The sequence below is a fragment of the Leopardus geoffroyi genome, chromosome C1 (assembly GCF_018350155.1).
Source record: "Leopardus geoffroyi isolate Oge1 chromosome C1, O.geoffroyi_Oge1_pat1.0, whole genome shotgun sequence".
In the NCBI taxonomy this organism is placed as follows: Eukaryota; Metazoa; Chordata; class Mammalia; order Carnivora; family Felidae; genus Leopardus; species Leopardus geoffroyi.
Window position 1 is genome coordinate 44,356,463 of NC_059328.1, and position 20,460 is coordinate 44,376,922.

The 20,460-nt window shown below is 51.1% G+C and overlaps 2 protein-coding genes across 2 annotated transcripts in view; one reads left to right on the forward strand and one right to left on the reverse strand.

The window, feature by feature from the left end:
- TTC4 (tetratricopeptide repeat domain 4) overlaps positions 1-1,815 on the forward strand; it is a 31,294-nt gene extending 29,479 nt beyond the window's left edge. Inside the window, exon 10 of the mRNA XM_045477521.1 lies at positions 641-1,815. Coding sequence (XP_045333477.1) covers positions 641-743 — 103 coding nt within the window. The 3' untranslated portion in view covers positions 744-1,815. The remainder of the gene's footprint in view (positions 1-640) is intronic.
- A 4,187-nt stretch (positions 1,816-6,002) lies between these two features.
- PARS2 (prolyl-tRNA synthetase 2, mitochondrial) lies at positions 6,003-15,422 on the reverse strand. The gene is made up of 3 exons (XM_045477520.1): positions 15,295-15,422; positions 12,579-12,668; positions 6,003-10,962 (listed from the first exon to the last, which is right to left on the reverse strand). Coding segments are annotated over exons 2-3 (1,458 nt in total). The 5' UTR covers positions 12,581-12,668; positions 15,295-15,422; the 3' UTR covers positions 6,003-9,506.
- Between the last annotated feature and the right edge of the window lie 5,038 nt (positions 15,423-20,460).

Here is a 20,460-nt window from a genome sequence, read left to right on the forward strand (position 1 = left end):
TGCCCTTTGGGCTAATGCTGTATCTCACAAATGCTTCTGCGATTGTCTTGCTGTCATTAAATATTTCTCTCTCTCCCTTCAGGACTTGAGCATGGGATGGTTTTTGTTTTTGACTATTTCGAGACAGAGAGCATGAGGCCGGGCAGGGAGAGAGAGAATCCCAAGCAGGCTCTGTGCTGTTAGTGCAGAGCCTGATGCGGGGCTCAGTCCCACAAACTGTGAGATGATGCCCTGAGCTGAAATCAAGAGTCAGACGCTCAACTAACTGAGCCACCTAGGCGCCCCTTGTTGTCTAATCTCATTTCAGCACAGAGCCCAACTTACCCTGGGCATACACTGTTGAGTGAGTGAATGAATGAATTTGAATGAATGAAAGTTTGCTCTTATAGTCTTATTTGATGTTTAGCCACAGGCATGCATGATGCTAGAGGACTGGTCCAAAGGTTCTGGCTAGGTTGTAAGAGGGAGAGAGTCATGCTAATATGCCAGATATGTAAACAGCCAAACGAATAAATGTGCTAAACTTGCATTTTAATGTTGACTCACACCCAAAGGTTCACCTTGAATGTTGTTGGGAAGGTGCATGGGTGATTAAGATTGCAGTTCAATTAACCCCTCTCTTCTGTTGTGTTCACTGCAGGTACTTTGTAAAAGCCCTGATACCAGCATTTTTGGTCTGTGTAGGAGCCTCTGGTTTTTGTAAGAATTACATCCGGGGGAAAAAGGTGCATCAGGTAAAGTGACTGAGCCAGGCCCCTGGATCTCATCCCTCACTTTCCTCTGCCTGGAATCATCTGAACCCAACACTTTGTTTCTGCCACCCTGGGGACAGTCCTTCCATGCATCATGGTGGGGGAAGAGCTGCTGACTTCCCTGAACTACATCCTCTTTGCTCAGTGCCAAGTTCCAGCTGGTCGCTACTCTCCTCTGTTGATACAAAATTGTACCTTGGTCATGGCATCCTTGGAGTCACTGTGAGCTGTGTTACCATCAGCCTCCATTCCCTGAAGGGACCATCTTACCATTACCACAGGAACTGACCTGAGGAAGTACTGACCTGTAGACACAGGCTCAGGATCCAGTGCCGTGGTTCTGGACCTTAGTGGTGTTGGCAGCCTCAGAGAAGCTCTCTCTCAAACCACGCGAGTAATTTTAAGGCATTCAAGCTTAGGGACTCCAGCCTGCAGGTATTTCATGAGCAGAGAGGCTTGCTGTATGGGGACGGTAGACCCTTGGAGTGAGATGGGGTCAGGAAAGCCAGTTCCTGTTTCTGCACCTGTAAAGACCTATAAATGGGTCCAAAACCCCTAAAAAGTTGACCAGTTTTTCTGACCTGTATGGTAGGGAGAACTGTGACAGACTTGTTCCCCTTCAGTGTTCAGATGTTAGGATTTTGTGCCTCTTAAAAATCTTTGCAGTTGAGTCATTGTCATAGGTTGTATGTTTGTCTATAGCCATTTGCCTCCTGCTCCCTAGAGGGTAGTACGTGGCCTCACCTGCAGCCCTGTGATGTCTTGCAGTACCTACTCCACCCACCAGGGGATGCAGAGGGATGTGGGTGGACGTGTCCAGACAGAAGGTTGGTAAGTTCATGTGCTTTTCCTTCTGTCGTGAACATATTTCCCAGGTAGGGGCTCTTCCATCAGCCTGGGTACCAGAATGGCAAGACACGTGGAGCAGAGCTGAAGCAACTGGCCTGTAGAGTCGATCGTAACGTGAACTAGAAATAAATGTTGTAGTAGTAGTAAGCAGTTTGTTACTATAGCAAAGCTAAATAATACATCATTAAACTGAAACCTGCTGCTATCCTCAAAATCGAGTAATTTGAGGTCTTGTGCCGTGCGCTTCATCATCTTTGAAGGGCAATTATTTACAAAGAACCATGCAGCTTTCCTTCCAGGTGCAGGTGACTGCTTGTGGCTGGGAAGCAGAAGTCCAGTCTCCACCCTAAGCCTAGCTCAGGCCACACGGAGGCCATTCTCTCCCCGCTGCCTAACAGCAACCCTAGCGGGCATTGCAGGCTTCTGTGGAGCAGCAACCTCCCTGTCCTGGGGTAGAACAGGCCCCCGTGTGCCACCTCACTCATCTTCACTCATCTGTGAAACAGACTGCTTTCCCTGCTCCCTTCTGGACACTCCTGAGAAACGAAGTTCCATGACTGTCATCCCCACCACCCAACCCTTTCTTCAGGCTCCTGGTGGGCCCAGTTACCAGCCAGCTTCTGGCTGCCTTCTCTTTAGGCCCTGCCCCTCCATCCAGCTAGGGTGAGTGGGAGAAGCAGAAAAGGGAGGAAAGCGACTTAGCTGGGCAGACAGACCACAGCTAGGGTCCTGGTGGCTGCTGACTTGCTCTGCCTGGGAGGAAGGGATTGTGCTTGGAGCCTCCATCTGTAACATGAGTCACTGTACCCACCTCACAGGCTTATCTGTGCCACCTGTGTGCAGATTGGTAGCATTAGACCAGTGATTCTCAGCAGGGGTGACCTGCACCCCAGGGGTACCTGCCAATGTCTAGAGACAGTTTTGGTTGTCACAACTTGGTGAGATACTGCTAAAAACATTCTACGGTACGTAGGACAGCCCCACAACAAAAGTTATCTGGCCCAAACTATCAATAATGCCGAGTTTGAGAAGCACTGCACTAAAACTTTCAGAAGGCACACTCTCAATGGGCAGAGGCCAGATGGGGATTTGTCTTAGTGCCCAGGCCTGACACACAGTGTGACACACCAAGAGCTCCATGTGCGTGAAGTGGATAAATAAACGAGTGAAGGAAATGATGAGCAAAAAAATAAAACCAGAGTCCTGTTCTGAGGCCCCATCTATACATACGCAAACATCGGCATTCCCAGGCTCAAGCCCACGTGCACACCTTACACCCCCTCCAAGAAGGCTTCTGGCCTCCCCAGCCCGTGGGCTCTGCCCCTTCTGACCTCTGCCATCCTCTTTGGTCTCCAGGGAGTGGATAGAGCACAAACTTAGGAATGGAGCATGGAGGCTAGGACTAGAGCTGGCTACGGTTAGGAGCAGGGGCCCCGCTGGCCTGGCATGAGCCCGACCCCCTCCTCCACTCACGCAGCTGGGTCCCACGGGACATGTGGCCTGGCCCTCACCCTCCGCCTCATGGCCGCCTGTCCCTACCTGGGACTCCATCCCAGTCAGAGCTCCCTCAAAGACTCAACCATGGGACCACCTTATTTTACAGATGAAGAGGCCCAGAGGGAAGGAATGGGCAAGGCCAAGGCATCAGCATTCTTCACATCCCTGATTTGAGACAGAGCCTTTCCCACCACCCAGGGGCACCACCTCATCACAGGACCAGGGACACAGGTGGGACCGCCAAACTTCTGTGTGGTTACCTCTGTTGATTTGGGGTGCAGCTGGAGAACCTGGGGGTGGGGCAAGGCCCCTTTAAGCCACCCCTGAAACACTGCTGGCAGGTACACAAGGGCAGGCAGGGGATGGGGAGGAATTGTGGCTGTCAACAGCGTTCTGGCGCTGTGCAAACCTGCTTTCTCTTCATTATGACAGCCACACTCTCAGGTCTCGATTTTGTAAATGATATAAAATGATCCCAAGTTTATAAAGGAGGTGGGGGCACACGGTCTCACTACTAGTGAGTGTCAGAGCCAGGATTTGAACCCAAGCATCTCACTCCACAGCCCACCTGCCTCCTCTTCCTTGTTCCTTTTATTCTGTTTACAAACACTGAACTTAACTGGCACCAACCAAGGACAGGGCATCGAGGCCCAAGTGCATCAGGCAGCCTCTGCCCTCGAGATCACACTGTTGAGTAGATGTTACAAGTCTAACCCTGGACTGGAAACTGCTCCAAGGAAGAGAAATACAGCCACAACAAGCAAGTCCTCACCCCTGCTCAGAGCCCTCAGCAGCTCCCCATTCCCTCGTAAACACTCTTGGTGTGGCACTCAGTGCTCTTCAGAGTCTGGCCCCAACCACTTCTGTGGCTTCCTCTTTCCAACTGCCTTAGCCCAGCCATCCTGGACACAGTTAAGCTACGGGGCAGGACAGTGCCGTGGCTTAAGTATTACCTCTGGACCCAGGCTGCCTGCCTGCCAATTCCAGCCCTGCAACACACTAGCTGATGGCCTCAGGCACCTCCTTGGGCACTGTGCCTCAGTTTCCTCACGTGCAACACGTATAGCATAATAGCACCTACCTCACACAGGAGCTGTAAGGATTATGTGAATTATTCTATGTGATGCACATGAACAGAGCTTGCCTCAAACTAAGTGCTCAATCTGTGCCACTTATTTCTTTTATTCTCTAATCATGCCACGCTCTTAGCTTTGGACCTTTGCACATTCTGCTCCCTCTGCCTGGAGAATTCTTACTCTCACTTATACCCTTGCCTCCACCCCCAATTGTTCCTTTTCTGTCTTTTCTAATCTTTACTCAGGCCTGGCTGCCTCCTCCAGGGAGCCCTCCTGGCCCCCTATCTCACATGTCCCATGGCACCTGTACTATTACCACACTTGTCACACTGCATTGTAATTAACCACTTACTGGATAGTTCCTCCCACGTCATTGTAAACTGAGTCTGGGGCCCTGAACTGTACACTTTTGTACCGCCAGCACCTAGCACAGCACACAGCAGGTACCCAACAAATAGTTACTGACTGATGGCATAGAGGAAGGGGTGATAAATTCTAAACAGACTGGGGGGGAAGCCACCACACAAGATGGATATGGGCCATGAGGTTGGGGAAGGGACAGGGAAGGGTGGGGAGTGTGAGTTGGAAGGACCCCTCAAGCAATCCTGGCATATTCCAGGGGGAGTGCATAAGTGGCCTGGCTCACTAGTAAGAGCTGCCATCTACTGAGCACTTAGGATATGCCAGACAGTGTTCTAGGGTGCTTCGTGTGGGCTGACTTGCTCACTCCTGACACTTCAGGAGGCAAGTAGTTTACAGAACCATTCTACTGACAAGAAAACTGGCACAGAGAGGGTAACCTGCCCAGTGTTAGCTAGCTAGTGAGAAGTAGAGCCATAACTTGAATTCACAACTCCCCTAAGCCCTTCAGGATACATCCGCAGCAGTAAGACTGGGCCTCTGCCTTTCAGGAGTTGGCACTAGACCCAGCAGCCCTTTGCCTGTTCGCTCCAATGTTGTTACAAAGTCTTGGCATTCACTGTCCTGCAATGTCCCCAGCCTGTCTGCCTGGGCAAAAGAGTCCAGTCTCCAGAGCCAGACTGCCAGAGCCCACAGCTGACTCCCCACAACACCTGACACCCTGCCAGTAGGGCTCCGGTCAGCCCTCGAGCTTTCTGAGGGAGGCTGGGCAACAAATTCTTCCCCTGCAAACGGCTGTCCTCAGTCACCATTAACAAGTGCTTCCTCTGGCTCTCCTAGCCCTACAGAGTTCTATTTAGCCAAGGGCAATTAGGCTTTTAACTATGGAAGCTCATCACCCTTCAGAGCTGCTGGCTTAATAGGAGTGAACACCGACCATACCTGCACCAAAGCGGTGCCTGATCAGGGGGACCCTAAAGGTGCCACCCCACTCTGTTGGCCCACGTGCACCATCCACCCACCTACTACGTGCAGAGGGCTAACTGGCCAAGTGTAAAGGTCGCTGCCACTTACCTAGCACCTGCTGTGAGCCAGGCACTGCTGTCCCTGTTTTACTGCAGAAGCACAGGAAGCACCTTGCACAGGATCCTATAGCTATCAAGTGGCCTAGGCAGTCTGACTCCACAGTCTCTAGTGTGGGTCACTATGATGTAAGTCATTATTTTAAATTAAGAGCAATACCTTGATTTTTTTCAAGTATACCCTAAGTTTGCACTAACATCAAAAAAAAGTTTCCCATTTTCCACATTATCAAACTTTTCCTAACTCTAAACAAAGCCTTACACGCCCTTGAATGCGTAACAATCCATTCTAAAAAGAATTCTGGAATCTTGGTGTAGAAATGGATGGTGGGAACTCTGTGACGTTCTTTGGCACTCAGGTAGTTAAAGAAATGAGTTTCAACAGATTTCTACAAAGCATCTTTATTGATAGCCCAGCAGGTGTTTCTTCCATGAAAACAGAGTATTAATGGGGCCCTTGATTTACATTCTAAGCTTGATTTACACAATGGTTTTGTTATGCACCAGCTTTTGTCCCCAAGTATTAATTCTGCTAAATATTTCCCAGCCAGTTGCTTCTAGATCTCCCCAAGGAATGAACAATGATAATACATCCTGTACCTGTTATTTTGCCAGCATCCCCATTTCATCAGTTTATGGCAAGAAGTAACATTGGCAAGTTCAGAAAAGAGACAGTAAGGTACACAGTGTGAGAATATTGGTCTTTTCTCTAAGGAGATGGAGTCATTCCCCAGGCATCACTGAACTCCTGCCCGTGGCACTCCCCAGGAAGGTTGTAAAGCATCAGATCAAGAAAACAAAATGCAGGTCTTGAGACAAGTTAAGAGCAGAACTTGAGCTCCCAATGGTGGCATTTCCTAAGTTGTCTGGAGTGAAGGAAATGCTTGCTGAGAGCACAGGGTTAAGCATTTCACGTAAGTAATACGCTCAGCCAACCGCAGGCCACCCTGAGAGGGGCATGGCCATGAGCACATCTTAGGGATGAAGAAGCTGAGAAGCAGAAAAGGCGAGTAATTTGTCTTCAGGTCACATTCCTGGTAAGTGCTGGATCTAGGATTATGTCTCTTCAAGGTTCTGATCTTCCCCCCGTATCATACCGCCCCTGGCTTCTTCCAAGACATGGTGGCTTAGTAATCAGGACACCTACGTGTCAGTTCAGCTTGCCCTTGAGCAAATCACTGTTCTCCCTGGATTCATCTCCCTTGGAAAACAGAGGACGGTACCTGTTTCGCAGCTACGGCTTCTATAGCTCAAATGGTGATCCAGCCAGACCATTCTTGATGCAACAAGATCGACTGGAGGTAGCCTAATTCAGGGGACACAGCACTTGGCCTGCAATCAGGTGTCCTGCTGTCAGATGGTGTGTGACAGGTGAACTCCCAGTCTGGGCCTGCTTCCCTTCTGTGAAATGAGAGGTGGACAGGCGGGCTCCAAGTCCTCCTGTTCGAAACTTCCATGATTCTGTGTCCTCCTCAAATAACTTGAACATTTATGAAGAATTTAAAAGTTAATTGGTTCTCTCCTCCTGGACTCTGGTTTTTAAGAGTGCTTATATTAGGCTAGCCTTACATAAACCAGCTTATGGAGCACAAATTTAAATTAAAAAAAGGAGTGGGAGGTACAGGCTTCTAGTTGCGGAGTAAGACACAGGGATGAAAGGTACGGCACAGGGAATACAGTCAGTGGTATTGTAACAGTGTTGTATGGTGACAGATGGTAGCTACACTTGTGAGCACAGCTTAATGTGTAGTTACTGAATCACTATGCTGTTCACTTCAAACCAATGTCACATTGTGTATCAACTGTACTTCAAAAGAAATTTTAAAAAATTAAGCACCAATTCACACAGATTCTAATTTCTCATCTATTTGAGGCTAACTGGATTAGAAAGGCATAAATAATTCAGTTTTATTTACTGAAATCACTCTCGTCTAGGCAGAGGCCATGCAGTTATAGCAGGAATGGCATAGGTTTTGGTCAATACTCAGATTGTAGCTCTGACACTTAAAAGATGAAGCTTCAGGTTCATCATCGGTAAAAGGAGAACAGCATCTACCCTGCACAGTTTTTGGTGTGAAAATGGTATATAAAAGTGCCTCACAGCACACCGGTGCATGGCAGGCCCTTAACAAATAAATGACCAGACCATTAAAAGCAGAGTCAGTCTGATAGCGCACACAGGAAATTACTCTAAGAAATGCTCGGCTACAAAGTGGCTCAGAGATGGTGGCTGCCCGTAAGTACACTGGGAACTCTGAATCAACTTCATGCATCTATGGAGCTCATCTATGGAGCTTTCAAATGCAGGATGCCCAGGCCGTACCCCAGACTCTAACCAGAACTTTTCCGGGTGGGACCTAGGTAATTCCAAAGTGCAGCCAAGGGTAAAGTCCCCTGACTTCTAATCCAGCCTTTCTAGGTCTGCTCTCAGAATACACATCTCCTGGCCTGGGGGTCATCAGGGCTTGGCATGAATGTTAATGAGGAGACCTGATGGTGTGTGCTGGGGCGTGGGTTACTTGAGCAGTGACAGCAGCAGCAGGAACACACTGCTGGGGAGCTGTTTGGCAGGTGGGACAACTGGCCAAGAAGTGTGGTACACTGGGAATCAGCCCAGGACCATGACCTTGGGGAGGTGACTGTCAACCGAGAGGGGGGTGCACGAACAATGAGCTGTGTGTGCTCCAAACAAGAATCAACGTCATCAGTGCTGAATGGGAGAGCGTGGGGGAGGCAGAGGGCAAAACGCTTCCAGAGGTGGTGGCCCTGAGCTTGGCTGTGACAGAATCTTGTTAGCTTTGGACGTGTCGAGACCATAATCTGATAAGCAGGAGAAGTGAAAGCAGGTGGCACTGCTCTGTGGCTCAGGCCTGCTCCCAGTTTCCACAGATTATGGGCAGAGACCTTAATATGCACCCCTGGTGCGGCTCTAGGACCCAACTCTGGACCCAAGACAAGTTCACCGTGGTACCTGAAGCCTGCTACCCCTACATTTGGGGGAGAAATGGTTTAAAACATATTCCCAGCCTTCGGAGGTGGGTTTTGTTTGTTTTCGAGTGAACTGTAGAAATAGTAGGATAAAAAAGGAAAGAAGAGTGTCAGGTAGGAAGCTGCTGCTGTTAAAACGGCAGGCATTACCACTGTTCCAAGTTACTATGCAAGGCTCATCCCAGTAGCTTGACTTTACTCAATCAATATAACACCAACTCCACACTAAGCCACCCCAAAAGAACCAGGTCTCTGGAGGTGGTTTTGGGCCATTAGTTAATTCTATCAATTCTCTGTGTAGCTTAGACTACAGGGGATCAGAGGACCCAGATTTGCCCATCATGAACCTCTTTGGAACCACCCAGTGATAGCTTATGAATTTTACAGATCTAGTTCCATTTTCTCATGTCACAGATGGGGAAACTGAGGCCCCAGCAGGGAAGGGAACATGACCAAGTCGGGGAGGGCCGGTGGGACTGCTCTCCAGACCAAACGCTGCAAGAGGCACCAGGAGGGGTCAGACTGCTGGAGCCAGGAGGGCCTTGGCCACGGGCCACTCGTATCCTCCACACGGGAAACTCGGCAGAGAAGGGAAGCGACCCGCCTGAGGGTCAGGATGAGCGGCTCTCTCTTGCCCCTCTTCCCCCTAACCCACAAGCCTCCACAATGGAATATAAGAGGAATGCTATGTGGCAACACTGCCAGTCCAGAGAATGGAATCACCAACTTCAAATACAAAGAGTAGGAACAAAGGACTGGATAAAAGTCGGTTTCTCTAACATGCTCCCCCTTCCATGAGCTGTCTTGTACCTGGAGAGGCCGGCCCTGGGAAGGAGTGTAGGAAAAGACCGTCCGAATGAACACTAAGGCTGCAAGATGGGGTGGGGGTGGCTCAGGGGTATTCAGACGACCTGCACTTGGCTCAGAAATTCCGTGATTCCTTCTCTGGTGAGGAAGACCACCTCACCGGTGTTCTGGCACCGGACTTCAAAATGGGCAGGGTCCTCCAGGGCCCTCTTGCCGGCGATGATCACAAAGGGGTACCCAAACTTGTTGGCGTCTTTCAGTCTGTTTCCAATGGTCAGATGGGTCCTGTCATCGAGCAGGACCTCACCACGAAGCTGCGGCACTGCCTCCGTGATGAGGTCGTACAGGCCGCCCGTGAGCTCGGTGGCCGCCTCCTCCCTACTGCCCTTCTTCGGGGGGATGAGGCACACGTGGTAAGGCGCGAGGAGGCTGGGCCAGCGAACAGAGTCTTCGGTGGACAGCACCTCAATGCCGGCAGCCAGTATCCGTGTCACACCCAGGCCATAGCAGCCCATCTCGGCCAGGCACGGTTTGCCGTGGGCGTTGGTAAACTGGGCACTGAAAATGGAGGAGTACTTGGTGCCCAGGTAAAACGTGTGCCCCACCTCGATGCCTCTGCTTTCGGTCAGTGGTCCCCGGCAAGCAGGGCAGCTGGTTTGCGACGAGTGCAGCGTCTCCGTGTTGGCCGAGAAGCCGCAGCAGGGACAGACCACAAACCGGTCCTCCCCGACCTCGGCCGGCAGCTGGAACTCGTGAGACGTGGTGCCCCCGATGCTGCCCACGTCCGCCTGGACCCTGACGCACTGCAGCCCCAGCCTGTGGAACAGGCTGCTGTAGGCCCCACACACCAGGCCGTAGGTCTCCAGGGCAGCCTCTGGGGAGGAGTCGAAGGTGTACATGTCCTTCATGTAAAACTCCCGGCCGCGAAGAAGACCAAAGCGGGGTCTGGGCTCGTCCCGAAACTTCCTTGTCACCTGGTACAGCAGGAACGGAAGCTGCTTGTAGGACAGTGTCTGCTGGGAGGCGACCAGGGCCGTGACGGCTTCCTCGTGAGTTGGTCCTAAGCAGTATTCCTTGCCGTGTCTGTCTCTAAGTTTTAGCAGCTCCTTGCCCATCAAGTCCCACCGCTTGGTGGCGCGCCAGAGCTCTGCTGGGCTGAGGCTGGGCATGTTGACCTTCTGTCCCCCGATGGCCTGCATCTCCTGGTCTATCACCCGCTCGAGCTTCTCTATGGCACGCACGGTATAAGGCAGGAGGTGGTAACAGCCGGGGCTTGCCGGGTGGATCAGACCCACCTGCAGCATCAGCCGCTGGCTCTTACAGCTCAGGTCGCCAGGTCTGCCCTCAGGAGAGAGCACCTGGTCTTCCCGAAGATTCTGGGGCTGGAACATGCGGGACAGCACCAAGCGCTTCCCTCTCTCTGGGCCATAGTGGTAAAACCTGTGAGGAACGTACCCAGAGAGCTGGCAGCCGCAGGTGGTCAGGGCAGGCAGTGCCCTGCATCTCGACAGCAGCCCTTCCATGACACCCCGTGCGGGGAAGCACTTGTGCCTGGAGGAAAACGAGCCGTGCAGAAATAAGCGTTAACTGTGCTCCGACGCCACGACGGAGCCAGCTCGGTCTGGTCTCCCACAGACTTCTCAGCCAGCCACTGACTTTGCAGGTGCAAACCCTTTCACCTCTAATTTTCTAGCAGATTCAAGTCCTACTTCTCTTACCTCTACTGCTATTTTAAAAAAAACACAATTATTTTCCCATTTATAAAAATACAACAGCATATTGTGGAGAGACACCACTGTGTGGGGAGTGCACAGCCGTGGAACCAGGCAGCCTGGATTCCAGGCAGGCTGCTTGCTGACGGCACCCTGTGTAGCTCGGGACATGTGACTTAACCCCTCTGTGCTCAGTTTCTTCATCTGTACGATGGGAATACAGTAAGACCTGTCTTGTAGGTTTCTTGTGGGAATTTAGAAGAGTTATAAAAAGTTACTAGGACAGTATCTGGCACGTTCTATGAGTGCAATCAATATTTACTATAGTTATAATAGAGAACTGGGAAAAAACAGAAACAAAAAAGAAAAGGAAATCAAGTCTAATCCCTCGGCCCAGAGACAACTGCTGCTGACAAGCCCTTGTCCCTTTTGCCAGCCTTGCTCTTTTGCCCACATCCCCACCCGGCTCCTGCCTTCGGTGTCTTGTGCCTCTCCCCGCCATAGCACTCCCTGGTCAGGCCTCACGCTCACAACTCTGAGTCGACACCTGTACCCCGTCTGTCTCTCTCACACTTCAGACCTCCCTATCCAACAGTCTCCTGGAGAAGGAGCTGCATGGATACTCTAAACTCAGCACCCCAGAGGGAACTCCGCATTCCCCCCCCCCCCCCACCAACTGCCCTGCCGCCGAAACTGCTCCCCCTTCAGTGCAGCCTATCACTCACAATGGCACCAAAAGCCACCTTTGCCCAAACCAGAAACCTGGGTTCATCCACTCTGTCCCCTCATGGGCCACACGCACCAAACCTATCGGCCTTGTCATTCCTGTCTCTTCGCTTGCTGTTCCATCTGCCCCTTCTCCCCACCTCCAGAGCCTCCATCCAGGCCACCACCATCTCTCCCCTGGGCCTCCGCAGCAGCCTCTGCACCGGGCCCCCCGCTTCCATGCCCGCCTTCCTCCAATCCATGCTCCATGCTGCAGCCACAGGGAACACGTCCCAGCACATACGGTAACAGTCTTTCTTTCCTAAAGCCCTCAACGACTTCCTGCTGCTCTCAGAATCAGGTGCAAGCTTTTGACCTTCTGGGCACACCTGTGAGCTGGCTGCTGGCCCCCTGGAGCTTAGCCTCCCCAGTCGCCCTGCGTTCCAGCCGCACCACACCCACTCTTAAACACACTGTGCCCTTTGCGTACCAACACCTACTCATCCTCCCAGCCTCGGGATGCCTTCCATGTCCCACTCCCATGTCCCAAAGGCCAGCGTCTCCCACGGCAGTCCCAACTGATCACCAATCCCTCTCAGGAGTGACTGCTGTCTTCCTCCCAGGCACTCAGTTCCATGCGGCCAAGGACCAAATCTAACTGGCTCACCACTCAGCACGGAGCAGGGCTTTACCAGACACTGTCTACTAACTGAGCACATGTGTTCCTCTACGATGTTACAAAATACTCACATTCCTGATGGCAGTACAACATTCCACCGAGTAGATCAGAAACGATTCTCCTGCTATCAGGGAGCTGTCTTCTTCTCTGTTATGTACAATCTACAATGAACAGAAGGCTTTTGTTTGTTTGTTGTACATTTGGGAGAGAGTCTCAGGAAAGGAATTACTGAGTCAACACACAGAACTCTTTCAAGGTTCTTCTTTTTTTTTTTTTTTAAATGTTTTTATTTATTTTTGAAGGAGAGAGAGACCGAGCGTGAGCAGGGAAGGAGCAGAGAGAGAGGGAGACATAGAATGTGAAGCAGGCTCCAGGCTCCGAGCTGTCAGCACAGAGCCCGACGCAGGGCTCAAACTCACAAACTGTGAGATCATGACCTGAGCCGAAGTCGGGCGCTTAGCCGACTGAGCCACCCAGGCGCCCCTCAGGGTTCTCGATTTATGTTGCCAAGTCCAGGGAGGGCCCTACCTTTCGGCATCTCCCGTGAAGCAGAGCTGCCCTGTGGTATGCTGACAATGGGTTTCCGGCTCCTCTCGGCTCTGGGAGCCTGGAACCCCTGGGTGGCCCCTTCCAGGTCCTAGTGGCCTCAAGTCCTCCAGCTGGTCTCCTGCCACCCCAAGCAGCCTCATCCATGTCCCCCGTGCACAGTACAAATATTATCATCTCTCACATGGCCCGTGGCCTGAGACAGGTTGGCAGGCACTGCCGCAGAGCCCTAATGTGACTGAATGGAAAAGTGTGGGCTCTGGAGGCAAGTACACATGGTTCTCATCTGGTAAACCGCGAGCCAGTGGCCCACACCAGACACTCCTTCATCCTTAACTCCTCTGAAAGCAGAGGAGTCCGTCTCTGACCTCCCTCTCAAGTCCACCCTCTCCTTTCTGGCTCTTGCTGCCTCTACCCTGGGTTGGCCTCTCAAAACCGCTTGGTCTATTACGGTAGCCAGGTGGTTGTGAAACTTAAGTCGAGCGTTAGAATCACCTGGAGGGCTTGTTAAAACATTGACCGTGGTGCCTCAGCCCCAGACTTTCTGATTCAGTAGGCCTGGGGTGTGCGCAGAGAAACTGCCGTTCTAACAAGTTTCCAGGTGATGCTGATGCTGTTAGACCAGGGACCACACTGGGAAAAGCACAATAAACTCCATGCGGGCAGTGACGTCTGTCTTATTCCAAGTTGTATCCATAGCATCCAGCATGGTGCCTGAACATAGTGGATACTCAATAAATGTCCACCAATGACTGAACTGAGTGACTCCTGACCCCTGTCTGTCTGATCTCCATATTACAGCTAAAAAGATAATTGATCCAATCATGCCCCGGCTTATAACCCATTAATGGCTCCTCGTCATCATTTTCTTGGAATGGTACTTCCATTTACACGAAGCCTCTTTGTATTTTGATCCCAACACACCTCTTCCCAGCTTTTTACCCTGCCACTCCCCTAACATGCCCCAGACTGCTCAGCATTCCTGGAATTGGCCAGCTTCACCCCAGCAACTCCATCATTCAAGGTTCACCTATTACAAGAAGCTTCCCAAACCCTCAAACAGAGATGACCACTTCCTTCTCTGTGCTCCCACTGCACACAAGGCTTTACAGTTTACTGGACTGGAATAATTTTCAAAGCTATTTCTGAGAAACTGCTGTGTGCCAGGCACTGGGAGTTGAGAAATATTTCAGGTCCTATTCCTCCATTAAACAAGGAGTTCGTGATGTTTTCTACATTGTCAGGCTTCAGGGCCTAGCATCACACTGAAGAGTTAATTATGTGTACTCATCAAATATATTAGTAAATGAAAAGCATAGTGACGGACGCAGTAAAACAATTATCTGGATAGTTTAAATAATAGAGCCTTAAACCCTCTGCCCTCACTCCCAACGTGTGCCTGTCCTCAGATCCCTCAGCTTACGCAGACGGGAGAATAATTATTTATCATCTCAAAATTTCAGCGTTATCTACAGACAGTACCTCTAAAGCAGTACAGTAATTAATGTATTCACCTCAGACTCTAGCAAAGGGCCTCTGAGTCCTTCAGTCATTCACCAAATTTTTACAGAGGCGCGCGCGGCTCAATCTTTGGAGCACAGGCCTCTTTTAAGGTTAACTCACAATGGTCCCGCAATCCAATCAGGAAAGCTGGGCCTCAAGTGCTGCCGACAGTGCCTGGTATATAATAGTTTTGCCATTATTATCGTTATGTCCAACTCACAGAAGAGGTGAGCTCAGAGATGTGAGGCCACCTGACAAGCGACACAGCAGAGGAGTGCAGGGCACACCCGGAATGCTTAGGTTCCCGCCTCCAATCTCCAGTCTCCGTCTCGGACCGTGCTGCATAAAGCAGCAATGGAACCCCAGGGACAGTCCTACGTGCTGGCTCGGCCTTCACTGGCTGGGTGACCTCGGTCAAACGACTTCACTCTCCGGGCCTCACTTTCCCCATACGTAAAATGGGAAGGTTGGCTGGGCCACCAAGTGATCCCAGAGGGTCTCTCCAGGGCTGGCACTTCTAGGAACGTCAGGGCACTCACAAGACCCGAGGTAGACAAAGGAGGAAGTCCTGCCCTCATTTTACAACAGAGGAAACACACTATCCCTGAGTTCAGGTGATAGCGACCCCTCCCCAAACCAATGACGGGATGCACGTGGAAGCACGGCCACCAAGGTCCAAAAACCGAGACCTAGCCCTCTCACCGCCCGCCCCGCCCAACCCCTGTCACCCACACTCACCAACCGAAGTCCCAGCCGAGAGCAGAACCGCGCAAAAACAACTCAAGTCCCAGCCGAGACCGCCGGCCCGACCGCCACGCCGGCCCAACGCGCCTGCGCCAGGGGCACGTCCGCCCGAAGCCCCGCCTCCTGCCTTACCTGCCAATCACAAAGCCGCTCTCACGGGGCCTGCCCCCACCCCCAACCCCCGCCCCAGACGCACGTGGAAGTTTTCCGGAAGTTTAGCCAAGGAGAAAGAGTCCGGCTTTCCTCCACAATCATAGATTGGTTTGGGCAGCAAAGAATAAACTGCTGTTCCGGAAGTGCCCTCTAGGAGGTAGGGAGGTGTAACTCTATGATAAAAGCCTGGGTTTTGAGCTTGGTGTTCCCTCCCACTGCCAGGGGCCACCCGACTCTGAAAGGAAAGGCTAGCGAAAGTGTAACCATGACAACAATGGGACTTGCCGTTAGGGATACACCCGAGGATTTTTACAGGCTTTCAATTTAAATACATTAAAATTTTTTAACAGAAAAAAAAAAAAAAAACCTTTATCACAAAGCGCAAGACAATCTTTAAGACACTAGATCAAACTTTCATTCACAAAATATTTTTTTGAGAAGCTACCATGTACCAACCACTGGGAGAAACTGGGAATAGTGAACAAAACAAATTTCCCTGCCCTCAAGGTAGCTTGCATTCCCATGAAAAGAGTCAGTAAGTCAATATGAAATTTGGAAGGGGAGCAGGAACTTAGTAACCAAAGTAGTATTTTTATGCAATTAATTAAAAAAAATAAATGCCAAAAAAAACCCCATGGTGAGCAAAATACCGAAGTTTTTAATAAAGACTGGATCCCTCGGTATCCACCCACAGAGAAAAGAATAAACTGTTGAAAGGAAATGCGTTGGAGGAAGAGCGGTTGCGATTCAAAATAGGATGATCAAGGAAACCCTCATCTAGAAAGTGACATTTTGGCAAAGACCCGAAGTTGAGAGAGTCTTGCAGATATCTGGAGGAAGAATGTTCTAGGCACAGGGAACAAATGACGTATCCTGAGGAGGGGGCTGTATATCATGGGACTCCAGCTAACTAATAACAGCTATAGTTCATTGAGCGCCTCAAATGTACTAGACCCAATGCAAGACACTGACCCCAAGAAGCCCTCAGCCCCAAGATCTGCCAGGAACGACATCATATGATCAGTGGTTTAATAGGGGCTGAAGGAAGTCCTGTGGGAGTGCAGGGGAGGAGGGCTTCAATGAGGAGGTGTGCTTTGAGCTGAGCCTGAAGAATGAGTGGGGTTTACCAGGACAGGAATGGTGGTGGGAGTGGCCAGGCTGAGGGAGCAGGACATTCCGGCAGGGAAGCAGGAAATGATGAGATGGTGTTAGGGAGTCACGGAATGTCATAGGGTTTCCATCTCCATCTCCCTCTTCTCCTAAAATAGTGCTTGACACACAGGTCAAAGCAGTGGTTCTCAACCTGCAGTGCACTGGACTCACCATGTGCCCCAGCCCCCCAACCCTGCAGTGCTGGGTATCACGTTCCCTGGGGTGGGCCTGAGCATCAGTTGTCCCCCTAATGATCCTAATGTACAGCCTGGGCTAGATCGGCTGGTCTAGAGGAAAGGCACTGGACACTCTGTTGGGCCATTGGCTGGACCCGCAGGCATCGGACCGTCTGTTGGGCCAGTGGAGGAAAATAAAGCGCGGGTGGACCCCATGACTGACATCTCGCCCACCCCCAGCTAGGAGGCCAGGCAGAGCTGTACTGGGCCTGAGCTCCTTTGCTCTAAGAACGTGGCTGGGCTTCTGCAGCCCAGCTCTGTAGTCCAAGCTTTCCCTAAGGAGTGCAGTCCTAAAGGTTTTCCTGAAGCAATATTCCCCACGCCTCCTCTCTGGGGACAGGAGGTGAATAATCTTCAATATCGGGATCCACAGTAGCCTTATATTCCTCCCTGCTCCCATGCACGCTATTACATCCCTCCCAATCCTGGAAAAGCCAGGAATCCGGCCTCTGCACCCTGAGGTGTTAATTATTTCTCAATTAGCAGTTCCCAGGCTGTAGAGCATAATGGTGTGGAGAGGCCTAATGACTTGCCGTGTTTATACACCCCCACATCTTCAGAGCACTTTACCAATGGTAACTAATTAATGCTCACGACCCCCTTGGGAGGCAGGCGGAGAACTGCATTTTACTGTGAGTTTGCAGCAGGCTCTGCAGCCTGGAGCTAGCCATGGTCAGAGTAGATGTGCTTCCCATTGAGAAAGTCCAGGGGTGGTGGAGGCCCAGAATCTAGCCCTATCGCCACAGCAACTTCCAGTGTGACAGTTCAATCAATCACTTGATCGGTCATTTGCTGGGTGTCCTGATTTATGGAGTTCATTTATGATTAGAACCCTGCACGTTCCCTAAAACAGAAAAAAGAACCCACAGAAAAAGTCATTCATTCATTGTCATCAAAAAAAAAAAAAAATGCAAAAGGACCCCATACCCCACACCCGCCTTGGTGTCCCCGCAGCTCTGGGGGCACACCATGCACTTAGAACTTTGTTTCCACTGGCCATTGGTCAGACATGCTCTTTTCCATATCCTTTTTTGTTTGTTTAATGTTTATTTTCAAGAGAGAGAGAGAGAGAGTGGGGGGAGGAGGGGCAGAGAGAGGGGGAGACACAGAATCCAAAGCAAGCTCCAGGCTCCCAGCTGTCAGCACAGAGCCTGACGCGGGGCTTGAACTCACGAACTGTGAGATCATGAGCTGAGCTGAAGTTGGACGCTTATCCCACTGAGCCACCCAGGTGCCCCTGTATCCTTAACCTTAACCTTAACCAGAGGGCCTGCCCCAGCTGGGGATTAGCAAAGTGTTTTGCTTTTTGTTTGTTATTTTAATATATGAATGAATGAATGAATGAATGGTTTGTCTCTCCCTCAGGTTGGAGTTCTCCAAGGACACACTGAGTCATTCCCTCATCCAGAGCCCATGGCCCTGGTACGGAGGGGCTCTGAGTATGTGCTGAATGAACAAGTGAAGTCAGAGTTCATAGTAGGCTCCCTGATCTCAAGTTGCTCATAATCTCTGGGAGAGGCTGCCTCTCAAAGTGAAGGTCCCAGCATCCTGTGGGGAGAAGCTGTGAAGAGGGGAGAGCAAGACCTGTGCTGCAAGGAGTGGGGAGTGGGATCAGGGAGGGCTTCTCGGAAGAGGGGACGCAGAAATGGACCTGAAAGGATAATTAGGAGTTCCCCAAGCTGACAAGGAGGGATAGAAAGACACCGTAGTCAGAGCATAAGCAAGTGACCACTGGCTGTGAGGAAGAAGGCTAAAATAGTCGGGCGGGAGCACAGAGCACACCCAGGCACCCGGGAAGCGCCAGGCTGCGAGTTTCTGTTCATCTTTGAGGCCAGTGACATTTTTTTTCCTGAAGAGGGATACTCCTCTCCCCAACACACACACGTCTATTTTGAGGCTTAGCCCCGGACAACTCCTCCTCTGAGAAAATCCCTGGGCATTTTGCATTCCGCTCTACAGTGTGTATTTGTTTTGAAATAGACAAGTATGACTGTCACTCCAAGAAGATGGCTGTTTCCTCTGCGGAAGACGCGGGCCAGCGGGAGGACCCGGCCTGCGGGAAATGGCCGCCGGGCTTTACACCAGGGCAGGACACGGTCAGTTGTGTTTCCTCGCCTGAGTGGGATGTGAACTCAGACGGGGGGAAGAGAAGGTGAGGGAGGCAGGGTGGGTGACTCCTACGGGGGCCCAGACTGGGACAGTGCGTGGGACAGACTCCAGAGACCCCCTGGGACAGGCCACCTGATGGATTCCTGAGCCCGCCCCGCCCTGTTAGCCCAGCCGGACCCAGACAGACTGGACAGAGGGTAGGAGGGCAGCCTTGACTTGGAATCCTGCCAGCCACTTCCAGCCACGTGCTTCTGGGGCCTTGTGCTTCTGGGCTCTTCATCAGTAACACAGGAACCGTAACGTACATGTAGGGCCGTTGTGAAGATGCGATGAGAGATGTAGTTGAAAGCATCTGGCTCATCCCTCCATCCTTCCCAACTCAGGAGACCCCGTGGCTCCCCTCACCCACCATACAGAACCATCATTCTGCTGCCACCTGTTCCCTTCAGAATCCCTACTCCTGCCACCATGCGTGACACCAATTCCTTCTGTCTTCAGGGATCTCTTCTCCTTGGGCCTGGAGTGCATCACTCGTTCGCTTGTTTAGTGCCAAATCTCGGGTCATTAGAGACCAGGAGGGGGCTGGGAAGGTGGGCGTCTTTTTTTATCCAGGTTCCTCAGACTTGATGAGTGTGGTCATCATTATCGTCGTTCACGTTTATAGAGTCTTTGCTATGTGCCAGGGGCAATATTGAACACTTTACGCCATATCTGATTAAATCCTCACCATAGTCCCAACAGGTATAAATAATCACTGTTCTATCCATACAGCGGACATCCAGTTTACCTTGGAAAGGTTGCTTAGCGTTAGCTCGTCCATGGTCAACAAAACGAGTAAAAAGGAGAGAAAGAATCATCTCCAGGTCTGTTGGATGCAAAGCCTGATCTCCATGCTCACAACCAGCAATGGCAACTTCTTTCTTTCTTTCTTTTTTTTAATTTTGAGAGAGCACAAAGAGAGAGAGAGAGAGTCTCAAGCAGGCTCTGCACTGTCAGTGTGGAGCCGGATGCAGGGCTCGAACTCACAAACAGTGAGATCATGACCTGAGCTGAGACCAAGAGTCAGGTGCTCGACTGACTGAGCCACTCAGGCTCAGTCACTTTGCCGCCCACTTACCACATGCCTCTGGGGGATACTCAACCTCCCTGAGCCTCACATGCCGCAGGCTTAAAATAGTAGTGACATCTTCCCTGTAGAGTTGCGATGGAGATGTAACTCAGCATAGCGCCTGGCATGGAGTCAGGGTTCGGTAGTGTTTGCTATTATTATTCTTACTGATGATGAAAGTGCCCTGGCCGGCGCGACAGCTGGCACGCAGTAGGTCAGCAGCACATCCAAAAAATCCATCTCTCCACCCAGACTAGACTGCGGGCTCCCAGAGGGGCGGGCCCGTATCCTGTTCATTTCTAGCCCCGCCACAGTAAAGCTGTTCACTGTGTAAAAAGGTGCTGCTCTTTTCTGCACATGGTAAATCTCAATACATATTCGCCGACTTAATGTCTTTCTAAC